Source organism: Lepidochelys kempii, chromosome 24 (genome assembly GCF_965140265.1).
Source record: "Lepidochelys kempii isolate rLepKem1 chromosome 24, rLepKem1.hap2, whole genome shotgun sequence".
NCBI classification, from domain to species: domain Eukaryota; kingdom Metazoa; phylum Chordata; order Testudines; family Cheloniidae; genus Lepidochelys; species Lepidochelys kempii.
In genome coordinates, this window is record NC_133279.1 from 1,360,681 (window position 1) to 1,377,594 (window position 16,914).

The 16,914-nt window shown below is 49.8% G+C and overlaps 3 protein-coding genes across 12 annotated transcripts in view; 2 read left to right on the forward strand and 1 right to left on the reverse strand.

The window, feature by feature from the left end:
• The window catches only part of TPM3 (tropomyosin 3), a 33,904-nt gene extending 22,717 nt beyond the window's left edge, over positions 1–11,187 (forward strand). For 2 of the 10 annotated variants that reach the window (XM_073323082.1, XM_073323086.1), the window contains 5 exons: positions 317–392; positions 1,090–1,152; positions 1,407–1,476; positions 3,332–3,410; positions 8,742–8,858. In XM_073323082.1, the coding sequence (XP_073179183.1) occupies positions 317–392; positions 1,090–1,152; positions 1,407–1,476; positions 3,332–3,410; positions 8,742–8,763 (310 nt within the window). In that variant the 3' untranslated portion in view covers positions 8,764–8,858. Of the gene's footprint in view, positions 1–316; positions 393–1,089; positions 1,153–1,406; positions 1,477–3,331; positions 3,411–8,230; positions 8,315–8,741; positions 8,859–9,990 lie in introns of those variants that run through there. The other 8 variants (XM_073323084.1, XM_073323088.1, XM_073323085.1 and 5 more) reach the window with 5 other exon arrangements.
• Positions 1–16,914, reverse strand: part of UBAP2L (ubiquitin associated protein 2 like) — a 397,837-nt gene that overhangs the window by 95,351 nt on the left and 285,572 nt on the right. The gene's annotated exons all lie outside the window — the stretch shown is intronic.
• The window catches only part of NUP210L (nucleoporin 210 like), a 49,125-nt gene continuing 43,491 nt past the window's right edge, over positions 11,281–16,914 (forward strand). The window contains exon 1 of the mRNA XM_073323094.1: positions 11,281–15,897. Coding sequence (XP_073179195.1) covers positions 15,725–15,897 — 173 coding nt within the window. The 5' untranslated portion in view covers positions 11,281–15,724. The remainder of the gene's footprint in view (positions 15,898–16,914) is intronic.

Here is a 16,914-nt window from a genome sequence, read left to right on the forward strand (position 1 = left end):
TACATGTGAGCCTTTGGGTCCAGCATGAATCTGCATCCAGCTGCTCAGTTTTAAGGCCTTGCTATTGCTGTAGTGTGGACAAGGCACTAAGAATAGGTGTCTGTAGTCAGTGCCTGTGTGGGTGTTCACTTCATACAAAGCTGCTTCTAAACTCTCCTGACAGCCTGGAAGTAAAATCCCACCTGTCACGTGAGATCTGGCTCCTAAATAGCTCTCCAGTCTCCTCTGCACATGGATTCACTTTTTTCATCTCTCCTGTGTTGTCTCCCTCCCACTTTTCTTTCCTTCTCTCCTGCCTTTTGTAAAACCTCCACAGTAAATGTTCCGAGCTGGAGGAGGAGCTGAAGAATGTCACCAACAATCTCAAGTCTCTTGAGGCTCAGGCTGAGAAGGTAGGCCTGCCTTGCAAAGGGCCAGAAGCCTGCAGGCACTCCTGCATGGGCCTCTGACTAGAGAGCATCCAGTGAGATGGGAATGCTCCCTGGTCTGTGGAACTTGTAATGGCCTTAGCATGAGGCTGAGTTGTTACAGAATCAGTCTGCATGTCCTTGGGAGCTGCAGACATGGGCGTGCCAATGGTTTGAAGTGCAGAGCTAGTAGTCATGAGTGTCTGTCTGACTCCCTGTCTCTAGAGACAAGGTGGGTGAGGTAATCTCCCATTGGTCCAATGTCTGTTGGTGTATGTGGTGGTGGTGGTCATTGTCTTAAGCTGTTCCAAGGTTGGGGCGGGGAAGCTTCACAGGCAACATGAGTATAAGGCATTGGCTGCCTGGCTGTGAAGCAGACTTATTCATCCATGTGCCGAATGCTGAATATCAGACACATGGGTCTGGGGTTTGGTTTCCTAACCACCTCCTGGTGGATAAGCATGGTGTGAATTACTGTCCTGAGCCAGCCTCCCTGTGGCTGGCCCACTTGGTGCAACATCTTTAGGAAGGAATTTTGTGTTGTGGTACAAGAGTGAGCCTCTAACCTCCCCTCTGCAGCTGAGGTCTGGACTTAGTGACTCTCAGATTTCAGGACCTATTTGTGGGAGGTGGTTAATAGCAGTTAGTGGCACTGGGATTTGACTCTCTGCCTCTTCCACAGTACTCTCAAAAAGAGGATAAATATGAAGAGGAGATTAAGATCCTGACAGACAAACTTAAAGAGGTGAGTGGCCACTTCTCCAGGGTCTGAAAGCATGTTCCCAGGGGTGTGGGATTTGGATAAACCTCTTCATAGGGGCTGTCAGCCACCAGAGTCTGGATGCCAGGACCAGGGCACCTCATTCTGAGGCTGGCCACACTAGCTTGACTTCACTGTGGTAGACTCCTCCTAGATCAGTCTCATGGGCCCCATGTGTCTACAGATGCAAAGTGAAGAACCACTGACTAGTTCGGTATTGATTGGCTGTTTTCTGTCAGGCGGAGACCCGTGCAGAATTTGCTGAACGATCAGTAGCCAAACTGGAGAAGACCATTGATGACTTGGAAGGTATGTTTTGGGGACTGGGGTGTCAAATGAAACCTAGGGAGTGGCAAAGATCACTCAGATGGGCCAGCTGAGTCTATTGCCCAAGATGCCATGGGGCATGGGTGGTGCTGGAGCTTATGGGAGGGAGCTGACAGGCTACCCCTGATCAGAATCTTCTTGATTACTCACTTCATGGGCATGGCCTGTTCTGGTTCAGCTAGCTGGCTGTCAAGTGGTGTGAGCTGAAGCTAGAGCTGCTGAGTCAGACTCTGGACCTGGTATTTACTGTTAAACAACCCAGCTCAGTCCCTGCACTGAGGCTGAATAAGTGTTGATGTAACATGTTCCTAGATTACTGCTTGGCACTCAGGTGTCACCTGGCCACTCCAGACTAAGCAACTGGGATTTCCATGCATTTTGTTGCTTAAAAGGCATTTGTATAGCCAGGATAACTCATTCTTGAGTCTGAAATTTCTGGAGTGGGATTGGGAAAAGCTTTTGTAAGGTGTCCTGAGAACCTCAGTAGGTAGGGGACAGTAAGATGTTTATCAGGCTAGTGTAGCTGAAACCCATGGTATAGGTTTTTATAACTAGGTACAAGCAAGTAGTCATACAAGACCCACTAAGCCTTGGCTTAGGTGGTGCCAACCATGGAGTATAGCAACTTTCAACACATGAAATGGCTCTCTGGTCTTCAGCCCTACCCTAAAACCCATTTAAATTCCTCTTTTGAAAAGTCATAGTTCAGGTTTCATCTGTCTTGAAGGGTGGTGGAAGGCCACGACTCAACCTGCCCTGACCCAATGACTTAAGCAGTCTGGGTCTCCTGTTGATTCCCTAGCTTTTGGTAGCTCAAAATGGTGAAGACTTTGGTCTAACAAGCTCTGATGTAGCCAAGAAGCTAGACTCTTGCAAAGATAGCTTCAGTCTAGAAATCATGCTGTCAGCACAGTGAATACTACCACCTGAGCTGTACTTTCAGCCACAAACAGATCTAGATGTTTTATGGTAAGCCAGTTAAGCCTTCCATGGGATAACTTCATTACAACAACTGCAAAAATATCTGTTGCATGCTCTGCTTGAAACATTGATCATGAGACAGTTGGCTCTGATCTACAAGCCTGCTGAAGTGACAGTTTAAGACTGAGCAAGACATGGTCCTCTGGGCACTCTGTGGAATAACATAACAGCTGTACTGTAGCCAGAAGTCCTATTCCCTTGGAATTAAGTGGAGCTGGCAAGATCAGTACTAAAACTCTCATAAGACTGGATTCCAAGCCTCCAATTAAGGCAGGTAACACAAGTGTAGTTTGCATGCTAGGATTTTTCCTGTTAATTGTACATGCTCTCTCTGTAATGGGAATTCCCTACATCTTTAGACGAGATGACTAAAGCCACTAAGCATGGTAACCTTGGGGTTTCCTATTGAAACTGAGATGAAAATACCTACTTAACTGATCTCTGTCCTCTAGCTCAGGAAACCAGTTCAGCTCCCCCACAAAATGGGGGGGTTCTTGCTTCATTGCTTAAACCTCTCATCATTGGTTACTGCAGATCCAGTCAGGCAGGTGACCATTGTGAGTCAACACATCTTAAGTTGCCTTGTTTTGAAGTTATTGGCCCTTCTCCTCAAGGAACCTGTATCTGTAACCTGCAAGGCACTTCTTGATTAAACTAGACCAAACCTGGGTCCTGTCTCTAAACAAAATCGATAGATGGGCTCCTAACTACATTGAGTTGCAGCTCTTTCACCTCTGACTTCATTTTCTCCTGTTCCTGGATTCCATGCTGCATTTCCTGCCTCTGGGTATTTGGACTATATTCCTCCTGCCTTTCTTATTGGTTTTTCCCTTTGTTCTCCTCCAAACCTCTTTAGATGAGCTCTATGCACAGAAACTGAAGTACAAAGCTATTAGTGAGGAATTGGACCACGCCCTCAATGATATGACTTCCATGTAAATATCAGCTGGCTGTGGTGTGGGGTTTGCCTCTGCTTGAGCAGGCTAAACAGCCAGAACTTGCTTGGTTTGCTGTGATTGATAGACTGGCTATGGAGATAATTTACATGGACCGGTAGTGTTTCCTGCAGGTCTCTGCCTCTAGATTAATGCAGTGGTGTCTGTCAGCATGCTGTGACTAACTCTTGAGTTAGATTATTGTGATGTGCATGAACAATACTAGTATGATGCAGTGCTAGCTGGGAATGAAACGGGATGGGTGTGAATCCATTTAATTTGTGCCAAGTAATGCAGTTCCCAGTTACTCAGAGAAGGCTTCCTGCAGGAGTGACAATGTGTCATTGTTTTGCAAGATCTAGTGTGGCAGAAGCTGCAGTTAGTGCTAGTCAAATCTCAGGGATACATGATCCTGGGATCAAGATCCATAAACTGCTCTAGAAATAGCCAAAACTAGTTTGTTACTCTAGCTTTGTGACTTGTGGACTCTGCATGCTCCCTTGCCCACTAATTAAGGAAGGGGCTGATATTCATTCAGAAGTAAGCATCCTTGTTTCTAACATCTGAAAACTCCGTAAACCCAGTTTGCTGTGTACAAAGCCTTAAGGGCCTCTTAAAACAAGTGTCTCCTTCTCTATTTCATACAGATGAATCTGATTCCAAACTCCACTTAGGATTTGCCTCTGCTTGGTGGCTTGTTCTGCATCTGCACTCTTCACTATGCTCTTTCTGCTACTCTCTGAATTCCAGTGCCCTTGTCCAGTTAGGCTGTATGCAGGGCATCCCTGGGAATAAACACTGAATGCACTGAAACTCAGGAGCAGTTGTGCTGCATTTGCCCTCAAACAAAGCTTCCTCTGTATGACCTATTGTGCCAGACACTGCTGTGCTCAGAGGGGCTGCTGTTTCAGTATGTCTGGGTACAGGGGCTGAATGTAGCAGGGGGTGTTTTTGTTCTCATCTGCATATTTCATGTAGAGTCATAAAGCTCCTTTTGTACTTCCTATTGCTTGAGCATGATGTCACTCTAAGGAACAACTTGATGTATACATTGGTGATGAGTGAAATGGCTGGTGCTGCTGAGCCATGGATTTCTGGACTTGCTGCCTGATGGTAACAGTTTGTGTTGCCTCCAGGCCCACATAACTCCCCTGTGTCCATGGAATATATAGACATTGATGCAAGAAGTTCTTCCTTCTGCTGTTTGTTCTTGGCTCACATGTCTGAATTGCATATCTGCAAACAATACAAAGTGCTGAGTGCTCCGAACGACTGAATGGTTCCTTGGAGTTGTAGTAGGAAATCTGAAGCTGCATTTGTATCCTGGTCTTGGTAGTTAATGGCTTTATCACACCTGATTCCCCTTTAGGATGCAGTCAGCATTGGGGCAATCAAATGCTGGCTCACTGTAAAGTCACTATGTACACCTTGTCTGCTTTACCCTGGTCAGTGATCCACTTGGCTGGATGCAAAAGCTAACAAACCTAGGAAAGCACATATATGAATTCCAGCTGGACAGGATTGGTCAGATGCTAAAGCTGTACCAGTAGCTGCACTGAATTTTTTACTTGTGTGGAGACCAAGATCATGGCTTCTGTAGTGCAAAATGCCCATCTGAGGGGTGTAGAAGCAATGTAGGAAACCCATACATGCCTCTTGGCCAAAGTGCTTGGACTGCAGATATGGGGGAGTGTGGTGCTGGGTTCACAGCTGGTGGTAGGAACCAATCCTAGAACCAGTCATGCTGCATAAAGACATGTCATTTGACTTGCACAAGTTACTAGAACTTTTGGGGATTATGAACACTACCCAGGTTGACATAATCGTGTCTGGCTCACCAAATCTCTCTCCTTTCCTGTTCCTAAAATTTTCACTTTGTCCTGGAAGTCCTGGTGTAAAGTCCAAACATAACCCTTCATGAGCCAGATCTTGGAAACTGAGGCTATGTACTCTGTAGTTCAGAAGACTTGCCCCAGCCTGCTCTCACTTTACTCTACTCTTCAGCTATGTAGCCCCTTCCAGTTCACTCAGCTGGCTTACAGCAGCTCCCAGTCAGGATGGTACCATTGCAAGGAGCTGTGCAAACACAGTAAGAGTCACTGCCCTGAAAAGGCTACATGCTGACTTGTTGGGAAGCAGCTGTAGTGGCTTGAAGCTCTGAGATGCTGAAGTTTGCCTGTTGCATCATATGAAGACATTGGCACTTGTAACCTTCATGGAAGCCACCTTTAGCATTTCTCAGACACATTTCCAACCACCCCAGTGTAATAAAGCACAAGTAACTAGTCATCACACTGAAATCTTTGCCCTTGGAAACATTCCCCACTTGTCTGTCACCACTCCTGAAGGGATGAGGTTCAAAGTGCCATTGCTTCCTGCCCTTGAACTAAACATTCTCACTTTGGGCTGGGAGGCCAAGAAACCGCCACTTCCAATAAATTGTATTGAAATCAACAGCTCTAAGTAGTTCCCCTGGGGTCTGACTTTTCAATGTAAATTGAAACCTCCAGGGACTGGGGTGTCAGCAGGCCCCCTTCCGGCCAGTCATGCTAGATAACACCTGCCAGTAGTGTTCTGAATGGATGCTTGGGTGCTGCAATTCCTGACCTGGGATTGTGAAAGCTTTGAGGCCCAACCAGCTTGGTTGGCACATGCACAGGCAGGCTGACATGAGGACTAGGCTCAGCAGCTCTCCACAGAGTGGTCAGTGGAGGAAGTGACTGAAAGCCACCTGCAATGCTGGTGAGAGCCTCAAGGCCACCCTTGCAAGGCTGGGGGTGTTTCATACCAGTCTAGCTGAAATCATGGGCTCAAGAACAAGTGCTGTCTAGCTACTAGATTCTCCTCCCTGGGGTCTGGGCAGTAAATAAATGTGGGGGAGGAATCCATTTGGTTCCTCCCTCTGCTCCCCAGTATGGAGATGACTCCGGCAGTTGCCATAAAACCCTTCTCTGGCTCCACCACTGAAGGCCACAGGCAGTTACACTCAGACTGGCATTACATGTTCATGCTTTGCTCACCAGGGTGACCAGTCTCCCCAACCAAGGGCTGAAGTGACTGCCTGTTCTGTTTCAAGGCAGTCTGGGCTCTTGGCAGAGTGGGTCCCAGCTCCCCCTCCTCCAAGAAAGGGGTGTCAGTATGCTGGGACCTGTAGTTTAGGCTCTAACTATTAGAGGCCCCCTCTAGAATACCATAGCATTCAGAGCACACAGCAAAAACAGCCCTGCCCCCAGAAATCTTGTCATGGGGGAACTGGCTGTATTGGTTCCAGGTGTGGCGTGTATAGAGGCTCTGATTAACTAAAACTGGGAGGTTCTTGTGCTACTGCCATCTGCTGGTCCAAGTGCCTGGGTACTGGGGACCACCACAATGGCTGTCCAGGCCAGAGCCATTATGAAACTGTCTCCGTGGTCTTGATGGCCTAACATTAGGCTGAAGATTAACTAGCTCAAAGAGCAGTTTGAGGGCAGAGAACACCTGTAAACACCTAGAACAGTTCCCCCGAAGCATGTTGCTTGATTCAGGAGGTGAGCAAGAGGATAGCTAGTGACTTCCCCCTGACCCCAGGATGCTGACAGGAACCTGGAATTCCATTCTCAAGGTGGGGTTTCAGTGGGGCTAGGAGGAGCTTGCCATTGTCAGGCCTGCTGACTTGCCTCTTTGCAAGAGCTACATTTTAAGGGCCTGCACTTGTATAAGCTAGCAGCTTCTACTGACCAGTATACACCTGTGTGATCTTAATGGTACAGTGCAGCTGAACAAGACCATGCCCCCTCCATCCTTCCTTCCCCCAGCAAGAGGGAGTACTGGGAGCACAGGAGTCCCTTGAGGCAGTCTACCAAGAGATGACTGTCCTGTGTGTGGGGTGGGAAGGTGTTTAATCAGAGGGACTCAAGAAAGCAGTGAGCGAAGGCTGTTAGGTTACTGGGAAGGACCTATGCCTGAGCTGGGCTCTCGCTACCCACGGGACCAGTCTGGTGGTTAGCTTGGCTAGTTGTGCTCTGATAGCACATAGCTTTGGAGCCCGCTGGTCTGGTTTTGGAAAGTTGGCAGGCTCCCATGAACTGGCTGCTGCTTGAGAAGATCGGAGACATCCAGCATCTCAGTCTGTGGTGCTGCTGGGTGCAGGGCTGGCAGGTCTCCCTTGGCACTTCTGGGGTGGATTATCCTGCTATTGGTCCTGGGATCTACCTCTGCTCCTCAGTTAGCTTTAAAAGCAGATGAGGCTTTTGGTCCTGTGTCCATGTTATAAACCCATCATGAGTTGCTAAGCATGACTTACTGGCAAAGTCATGGACCGTGACTGCTGTCCTGCATCCTTTCTGAGAGATACTGGGGAGCTGCCAGTGCTCATCAGTTTCTGGTCACATGGCTGCACTGTAAGCAAATGGGGTTGCCTGAGTGCTAGTCTTGATCTAGCCATGTCCTTCCTGAATTGTTCAGAGTCCAAAGGGTGTATCCAAAGGGTGTATCCAAAGGCTCTCCTGTTCCTGGGCATAAAGAACACCCATTACCCTTCAGGCTTCATTTTCCAGGGACAATCCATCTTCCTTCCTGTGCCTCAATAAGCCCTCAATAGGACTCCTACTCTGGCCACACTTGGCTTCTACCACAGGCTTTCTGAGCTGAAAAGCAAGTCAGCAGTGCTGGTCTCCTGTCTTCATGCCTCCATCCGTAAAAACAAGCTGTGACTTATCTCTAAGCCCCACATGTTAGGGACAGGTTGTATGACTTGCTCATCTTGGTACTCTACTAACCTTCCCTTTCTCTCTTTTTCTCTCTTCCTCTTGTTTCCCCTAATCCTCCTGTTGCTGATGCAGAGCGCCTGTACAGCCAGCTTGAGAAAAATCGCCTGCTCTCTAACGAGCTGAAGTTAACGCTGCATGATCTGTGTGACTGAGAAGGTGGCCCACTAATGACACTAAACAAGCTTATTTGAGCACCAGGGCTGTGGACCACAGTGAAATCTGATCATTCTTAACAGACTGGCAGATTAGCAGATTTTGTGCAATTACTGCTATTTAACGAGGCAGCTAAAGTCTATCCTCTAATGTACTTATTTTTTTCAAAGGTAACCTGTTCTCCATGCCTAACCCTCCCCAGGCGTGTAATTGCTCCTGGTTCTGATCAGTCTGGGCAGTCTCACTCCACTAGTGCCACAGGGAGTCCCTGGGGGCTGCTGCTCTGGCTCCCTCATCCAACTGTGATGTGGGGGCTGGCTACATTGGAGACCAATCTGTTAGATGAGTTGATGTAGAAGCTGCTTTTGACAATATCCGATGTCTGTAAGTGCTGTGGCTGACCACCTTACTATATGCTGAATGTCTGTAGGATCTCCTGCTGCATGGATTGATGGCTGTTTCTGATGATGATAAACCACTGGCCTTGTGGTCTGTAAGACAAAATGCAAACCTGTGCTGCTTGAATAAAGCCAAGCTCCATTCAGAAGGCCTGTGGAGAAGCCTGGTTACTGTTAAGACCACATGGCCTAGGGTGTGGAGAGGCATCTTGGGAGTGAGCTGCTGTTGTCCAAGGACTTACTGAGTTGGAGGCTGTGGCTGCAGCCACTGTAATGGCAAGCATGCGTAAGCTTGGAAATACCCCCCCCCTTGAGAGCCTGCTTGGGAAAAGCCCATAGATCCTGCAGTCCGTGTGTGTCTTGGGCAGAGCTGCCTCTGGAGTCTCTAGCAAGGTGCCATGCCTTGCCCTCACTGCATCACTTCTGGACTGCCCTGAAGGTCCGAGTAATGCACACAATTTTTCTTGCCACTCAGCAGTGATTACACTTTATGGAGACCCTAGGTTTGTGTACAGCAGTGGGGGTAAGTGGGCAGCCTGTTTCGAGCTGTCTAAAAAGCAAACAGCTCGACAGCTTGTGAAGGGGTCCTGCATGTTGGTATGTCAGGGCCACCCTTGGAATAAGGCTGATCCAGGTCAGCTGTGGGGGATTGACTTTCCTGGCTTCTGAAACACGTTTTTAGCCTCCAGGGCAGACCAGCATCCCATGGTCTTGCTAGCCCGCTGTTGACCTAGACTAGTCTCTCTCCTTCCTCAAGCACTCACCTTCCTCTCTCTCCCCCCCCCCCCAAGAGTCTGGCTATTAGCAGGTGGTCCCATGACCTTTCTGACCAGGCTTTTAACATCTGCCAGTGATCACCTGGAGGGGGACCGGTTAGTCTGGCTGAAAGGGATTGCTCATTATGTTTTGACTTGGGTTTGCAGCAGTCTCTGCACACTACCATTAGGCAAACAAAGCAACTCTCTGGGTTTTGAGATCTGGGAATGTAAGAGGCATACTACTGAAGCAATGGGAGATCTGGGGGAGGCTACCTTCAGTCTGACACATCTGCATGCCAAGTTCTGACTCTGGAGATCTTGCTGCTCAGGAAGCGTCAGCATTTCAAGAGGCAGAGGCCGGGAACAACACTTTGAATTCCACAGCTTCTGGCTGCAAGTGGCCCTGTGTCCAAAGTCTAATGAGGAGCTAACCAAAGCAGTGTGCTAGGGGAAGAGTTAATGCAGGTCTCACCAGTCACATAGGTACAGCCCTGCTAACCTGTCTAACTCTTCCTCCCACTAGATAAACTGAAATCCACCAAAGAGGAGCATCTCTGCACACAAAGAATGCTGGACCAGACCCTGCTGGACCTGAATGACATGTAAAGGATCCCTGCCATCGCCTCTGCCCCACCCAGCGACTCGCTGGGGGCCAGCCCAGCCAGAGCTGCCCTTTAACCCCAAGGGTTACCTTCTCTTGCCAATTCAACCAAACCAACTTCTGCCAAGTCACCTGAGGGTTAAAGGTCACCAGGTTGGGCAGAGCCTTAAACAGCATCATTAAGGGAAATACAAACCAATGCAATAATGTCTGGAGAACGTGAGAGATGTACACATTTTGTAACTACCTTTTTTTGTAGCAACCATTGTAAACATTCCAAATAACTCTGGGGCTCACAAGCTGCACCTAAAAGAAGCTATTGGCTTTAAAATTTGATGTTGACCTCTTTAGCTCATCAGCTCTGGTCCCCTTTGCCTTGCTGCCAGGGAGAAGCAGAGGTGGGACAGTTCTGGCTCTGGCTGTTAAGTTCAAGTCGCCTGGCTAGGAATGCAGGGAGCCTTTCTGCTGGGCACTAATGCATCCTGTCAGAACAGGAACTCCTGCAGGAGCAGATGGCCCAAAAAGGGACATCCAGTTTCTCAGCCGTAAAGTTTCTCCTTGCATGGTAGAGCCGTTGGAGCAAAGAGGAGAGTGCTTTCTTTTTCTAAAAGACCAAACCTGTTCTCTTTGAACACTCATGAATGGAAGAATTAGTCACAGTGGCCTCTTGGCCCTGTGTGTGCCAGTCACACCCCTTTGGCCATTGACTAGAGAAGCAGCCCTCTAACTCATTGTTGCCACTGGGTTTGAATCTGCCTTCACTAAGTGCTATTGCACTGAGCTTTATCACTCATTGCTGATAAATTGTAACAGCTCATCTATAAAACTGCCTCTTGTGTGAAGAGCTTTGCTTATACTGAGGGGATCCCTTCAGTCCCCGTTACCCAGGAGTACTCTTATTGTCTTGAATCGGGTCCAAGCCACATTGCAGTGCACTGTTGAAGTTCTGTTTGTGAGGCACAGTAGTGAGATCTGCAAGAGGTTTGCATCGTGTAGCTTAGGCTTGAGAGAGGCTTGTTGGTTGTGGTGGTTTTAGGGGCCAGTTAGAGGACAACCTCTATCAAGTGTTTTGATACTAAAATTGACAATTGTCTTTTGAAATAAAAACCATTCCCGCCATGCTGGTTTTAGACATAATGGGCTTTGATTAAAATAAAGCTGCTCTACACCCATGGGCGCCGTTATGTTTAAGGATTGGGATGTGCATGAACTGGTCACTAGTTCTTCCGTCAACTGCAGCTGACCACTGCCCCATACAAAACTTCCAGTGGTGCTACTAGATGCTCAACTGATGCTCTGTAAGCTACTTCAGGGTCCCAGCTAACCTGGTGGGGAAGGGGGCACTTGGATACAGGTAAGCAGTTCAATGGACAATTAACTTCTTGCTTGCACCAGATAACCAGATGGTAACTGGGTGTAATGACTCTCTGCCTCCTTTGCACCCAGAGTCAGTAACTAAAGCAAGGTGCCAAACTAGACCTTGCCACAAGCGAGCTCTCTGGAAATGTAGCTACTTTACTCACGGCTACAGCAATGTATAATCATCCCTCTTTCCAAGGGCTGTATCTTCCACAGGGTTAAGCTTAGCCCCCTGCCCAAAAGCCTACCTTTTTTGGGTAACAAATCTGAGCTCATGTTATCTATCAAACCTTTTTCTCTTTTCAGGAGTTAAAGGAAGAAGTTCCTCTTTAAGGCAAGATAAACCAAAACCCACCACCCCTGCAAAACCTGTTCACATAGCTGATAAACACCATAAGGGACAGAGTCCAGCTCCCCTTGGAATATTTCCAACACCCGCTGCAAAAAAGGGAAGTCCAACTAGCCTTAGGACAGGGAGTGGAACTACCTGATCCCTACTGCCAGAAGAAATGTTAACTAAAATGGCTGCTGTTTGCAGCTTTCTAGGTGCATGGCAGAGGACAGCTCTAGGCTCGTAAGAAAGTGTTGGTGTGAAGTATTGCTGTTTCAGTCTTTTTCCTTTTCCACAGAATAACTCATTTTTCATCCCATATAGAAATGCAGTGATCTGGGAAGCCGCTTTTCCCATCTACATATCCCTTTTTACCTTTAATGTGTAGCCTAAACCCCTTCAAGAAATTTTGGTGGTGAGGATTTTAACAGATAGGGCCCCTTGTGCCAAATATTTTAAGCTAGAACAACTTGTTTCTTTCCTGAAACATGTAAATGTTTCTAGTGAGACCCTCTCTATTTTAGAAGTTCCTCAAACTTTTAAAAGCTCTGATCTAATTATACAGCTACCTTAGCTCTGTCAGTTGTCTCTCCTGTTCTCCTCTGCCTGTACAATGTGCTTCTCCCTTAAATTTGAGAGAGGACAAAGTCTACGATCTGAGCAGTAGCACTAACTAAACCTATAGGGCAGTCGCTTTCCTCTCTAGCCTCTAGCTGTACTAGGCAGGAGTCTAATAAAATATAAGGAGCAAATATTATGGCAGTTCTACAGCTGGCTTTAAATTCCAGTTGGGACCTAAAATGGCTGTGGAAAAATAAGAGCTAAATTAGACCAGCTGTTGTACATAAAACTGGAAGGCAGAAGCTCTATCTGTGTATGTAGAAATCCAGTTAGGGAGAGTAAATTAAAAAAAGATTTTAATACTGGCTTCCACTGTAGATAAACAATTCCAGCTTGGGCTTGTCTGGCCTCCCTGCAGGCATGTCAGGGGAGTGGGGAGCAAGTGGCATAGGCACCAGCCTCTGAAAGTAAAGATCTGACAATTATAGGGCAACAGGTTAGGAAGGGCAGCTGGGGAGATGCTGCACTGACTTGCCTACTGCAGAGCTCCACCCCCTCTTGTTACAGCCCTGGTTGCAGTAAAAATGAACCCCCCAAAACCTTATTTGATCAGCTGCAGAAGTTTTTTTAAAAAGGGGGGGAGGGGAGGAAAAAATCCTTTCAGCTAAATGGGGCAGATGTCACTGGCTCTGCTTCTGTTTCCCCTTCCACCAAAGCTTTCTAAGGATCAAAGAACAAGGAATTTTGGTGCTGTAGCTACAGGCCCAAGCCTCAGCCTCCTGGACCCTGCACAAAGCTGCACTTTCCTCCAAAGAGCTTTCAGTCCCAGTGTAAGATGAGAAGTCATTAGGTGGCGGAGAGCACAGGAAACACATAATCATAGAACAGAGGGTATTTTTCTATGCTGTGCTGGTTTCTGCTTGCCTTCTAGCTCAAGCTCCTTGGTGTGATTTCTACGCCTTTGCATAGACCTGCTCTTCAATGCTAGTCTTTGCCCTATCTCTCCACCCATTTCATTTCTGCCACCACCTCATGCCTGACCACTTGAGGACTCCTATGCTTGCTTGTTTTCCTGCAGAAAAATGACTTTGAGGGGGAAGCAAAGGGAAGCCACAGAAGCAGTCATGCAACATGCCCTGGCAGTATGTTTCAGGTGCACAGGGCACCCATCAGAGATAAATTACTGGGCGGGTAGCGGCAGGACTAGGGAAGACAGCTGGTGGCTCCTACGGTGGGACAGGCTCAGCTGGTAGTCCTGGCTGGGCTGGGGAGGACAGGACAGGACATCCTCTTCTGCTGCATGGCAGCCAGGCTGAGTTAGACTGACTCTCAAATTTCTCCCTTGGCTGTAGGAAGCTCTACAACCTACCCTGTTCTTCCTGCACCCATCACTTCTCAGCTGCAGGGGGAGGGATCCCTGTACAGGGAGCTGCTTCCCCATCTGCTCAAGCCCCATGCATCCAGACCCCCTCATACCCAGTCCCTCCCCCTGAGCTTCATTTCCCCCCCCCCGCACTCAGAACCCCCCCAGATGAGCTGCACTTACCCTGCACCTGTACCACCCCAACAGATCCCCATCTTACTAAGCTCCTACCAGTTGCACCTGGATCCCAACATTACTGTGCCCCACTCCCCCAGCAACTGAGCCCCCCCCATTCCCCTGCTGAGCCTTAACCAGCTTCATCTGGACCCCCCCCCGTGCAGAGTCCCATTACTGTTGTACCCACAACCCCCCAACAAGCCCCTGTGCATCCAGATTCCCCAAACACATGGATTCCCCCCCACTAAGCTGCCTGAACCCAGATTGCCCCACCCAGAAAGCCCCTTCACACTTGGATCCTGGCTGCCCGCACCCCCTGTAGAGGGGCAGGGCTCTGGGGTGTTTCTGGGCAGGCCCAGTCTTTGCTCTGTGTCAGGGCTGCGTCCAGCCTCACCGCTGAGTCTGTGTCCCAGGAGGGGGAAGCTGCACAGTGATCGCCCACCTCTGTGCAGCCACTGGCCTGTGGTCCCCAATGCCATGCTGGAGCCTCCACATTTGACAAAATATGCAGAATTTTAAAATGTGTGCAGAATTTTTAAATTTTTTGGGCACAGAATGCCCTGAGGAGTACTCCTTCCATTAGGCACCTCTCCTGCATGCAGGGGTGCTGAGAGCCACTGAATCAAACGTAAACCCAGAGAGTATGGAAACCCTTTCAAGCCAGCCAGAGCAGCAGCACCCCCCTGGTTTTGCGTGTATGCTCACAAGCCATGCCCAAGGGCCTGATTCTGCCTCTCCCACAGTCACATGCTTCAGGGGAACCCATTTCCTTGCATTGTAAACTCTTGGGCGAGGGACTCAGCCTTTGGGTAGGGCTAAGTGTGCCATCAGTGCTCACCCAATAAAGCACTTCGCTGACCCGAGCCACTCGATGAACTAGGAAAGAGCCGAAGCCCAGCTGGTTTCTCCAAGCTTGTGCTTTCCTTCTGCTGTATGGGGACACCTAGAGGCTGCTCTGGGGATCCCTCCAAGACATTTGGGGTTGGCTTTTGCTGGGTGGGGTAAAATCATTGTTGCCAACTCTATACGGATTTTTATCACAAGTTGCAAGCTGTGGGGTATTTCTCAACCCCCCAGTGCCTGGAGGCACACCATGGGGGGAGACTCAGCTCTCATTTAAAAAAAGCATTTTTAGGCCTCACAATTGTAGAGAAACTTCGAGCCATGACCTGCATGTGCCCAAACAGCTGGAAAGCAAACACCAAAACATATGATTTGCGGGGCCTAGCTCATGGCTATTAAGGACTGGCAATCTAGTTATCTTTAGTCTTTTGCTCCAGCTTCTGCCTCCGACCCCGTATCTTCCTTCCTTACCCCATTGTCCTCTCCCGCCCCTACCCTCGCCCGGCTCAGGATAAGGCAGCAGGCCCCTTCCTCTCTGTGCTCCCAATGCCTGGGTCCTCCTGAAACCTTCCAGTGCAGCTGGCTCTGGTGTGGAACCGGCTGCGCGCCAGGAGCTGCCCCAACAGCCGGCGGGGTCGGTGACTTTGGGGCTCCGGAAATGGCACCGGGCTGTGCCAGGCGCAGGCCGAGCACCGGTGCCCCTGGTCTAAGTTAGTCCTGCACCCGGCCCCGGGGGGACCTAGGCTTGCAGCCAGCACGCCAACCCTGCCCCTGGGAACGCTCCACCCTCGCGGGCAACCTGCGCAGGCGTAGTGGGTAGCCGCTGCGCCCCACCCGCCAGCGCCCCGAACCTAGCGGAGCATGCGCACTTGTTGGGCTAAGGAGCGGCGGGCGGGGAGCCAACGCACGCGCTGTGGGACGCGGAGAGGCGCAGGCGCAGAGCTGTGGCTGCGTGCCCGCGAGCGGGAGCTGAGCCCTACGGCAGCCGCCATCTTGTGCCCGCTCCGGTCCTCGTCTTCAGCATGAGGCTGCCGAGGCGGGGCCGGCCCCCCCCGTTCCTGCTCCCCCTCCCCTTCCTGCTGCTCCTGGGCCCCGCCCGCCCCTTCAAGCTCAACGTGCCCAAGGTGCTGCTGCCCTTCAGCCGGGAGCTCCACGTCCCCTTCGTGCTGGAGGCGGAGGGCGGCTGCTACTCCTGGTGAGGGGGCGGGGCCTCCGGGGGCGGGGCTTGCAGGGATGGGCGGGGCCTGGGGGAGTGGGGGAGGGGCTGTGGCTAGTCGGTGTAGAGATGGGGGGACCAGGGTTTTGGGGCTGTGGGTGTAGGGTTCGGGGAAGCCCGGCCTGGTGATGGGGGGGAGGAGGCCCTTACCGGGGGAAAAGGGGAGCATAGGGTTGGCCTAGGGGAGAGGCCTGGGCTGGAGGGAGCTTGGCCTTGGGGCTCAGCGAGTGCCAGCCCCGAGAGACGTGGAGGAGGTGGGTCTATGGCAGTGGTTAGGGGGTAAGGAGCTGGGCCTGCCGTAGGAGAGAGGGGCCCAGATCTCTCTTCCGGAGGAGCCTGCGTTGAGGGGACGAGAGGGATTTTGGGGGAAGTTATGGATGGAGGGGCTCCACTCTTTGGGAGGAGTATATGGGCCTTTGGAGGGTTAGAGGGGTCACAGCCCATGAGGAAGGCAGGGACCATGGGGAAAGCAGGGTTGCCTTCTTAGTTTGTTTGGTCAGAGCTCTGCGACAGGCCGGATGATCTGGTACCGGGTTGGTTCAGTGGCCTCCTTACCCTGCTGAGCCCTTCTCAGTCATGTAGGTCCTTGTGAATTTCAAAACTAATCATTGGCACATCATTGGTTTTATCCCACGGAGCTCAGTGCCACAATATATTGGTAAGACCAAACCGTGAGTGGGATTTGAGAAACCGTTAGACGTTTATATGGATAACAAGAATTTCCAGAATGGCAATAGTGAATACTAACTCCCCTCTCCTGGCAAAATAAATAAACCTGCACAAATTTTGAAAGTGATGTAACCCTTATTCCTTAGGGCTTAAGCCAACCTCTAACTGTTGCCAGTTAGGAAGAAACATTTCCTGGGAGTGGGCATTCCATGACTGCCTGTTGCAACATCATCTTACCGGCCTTTGTGGTGGGACAGGGTACTTTTCTAAATGAATCGCTAGTCTTATCCAATATGGCAGTTCCTATGTATCCTCTCCAATAGCATG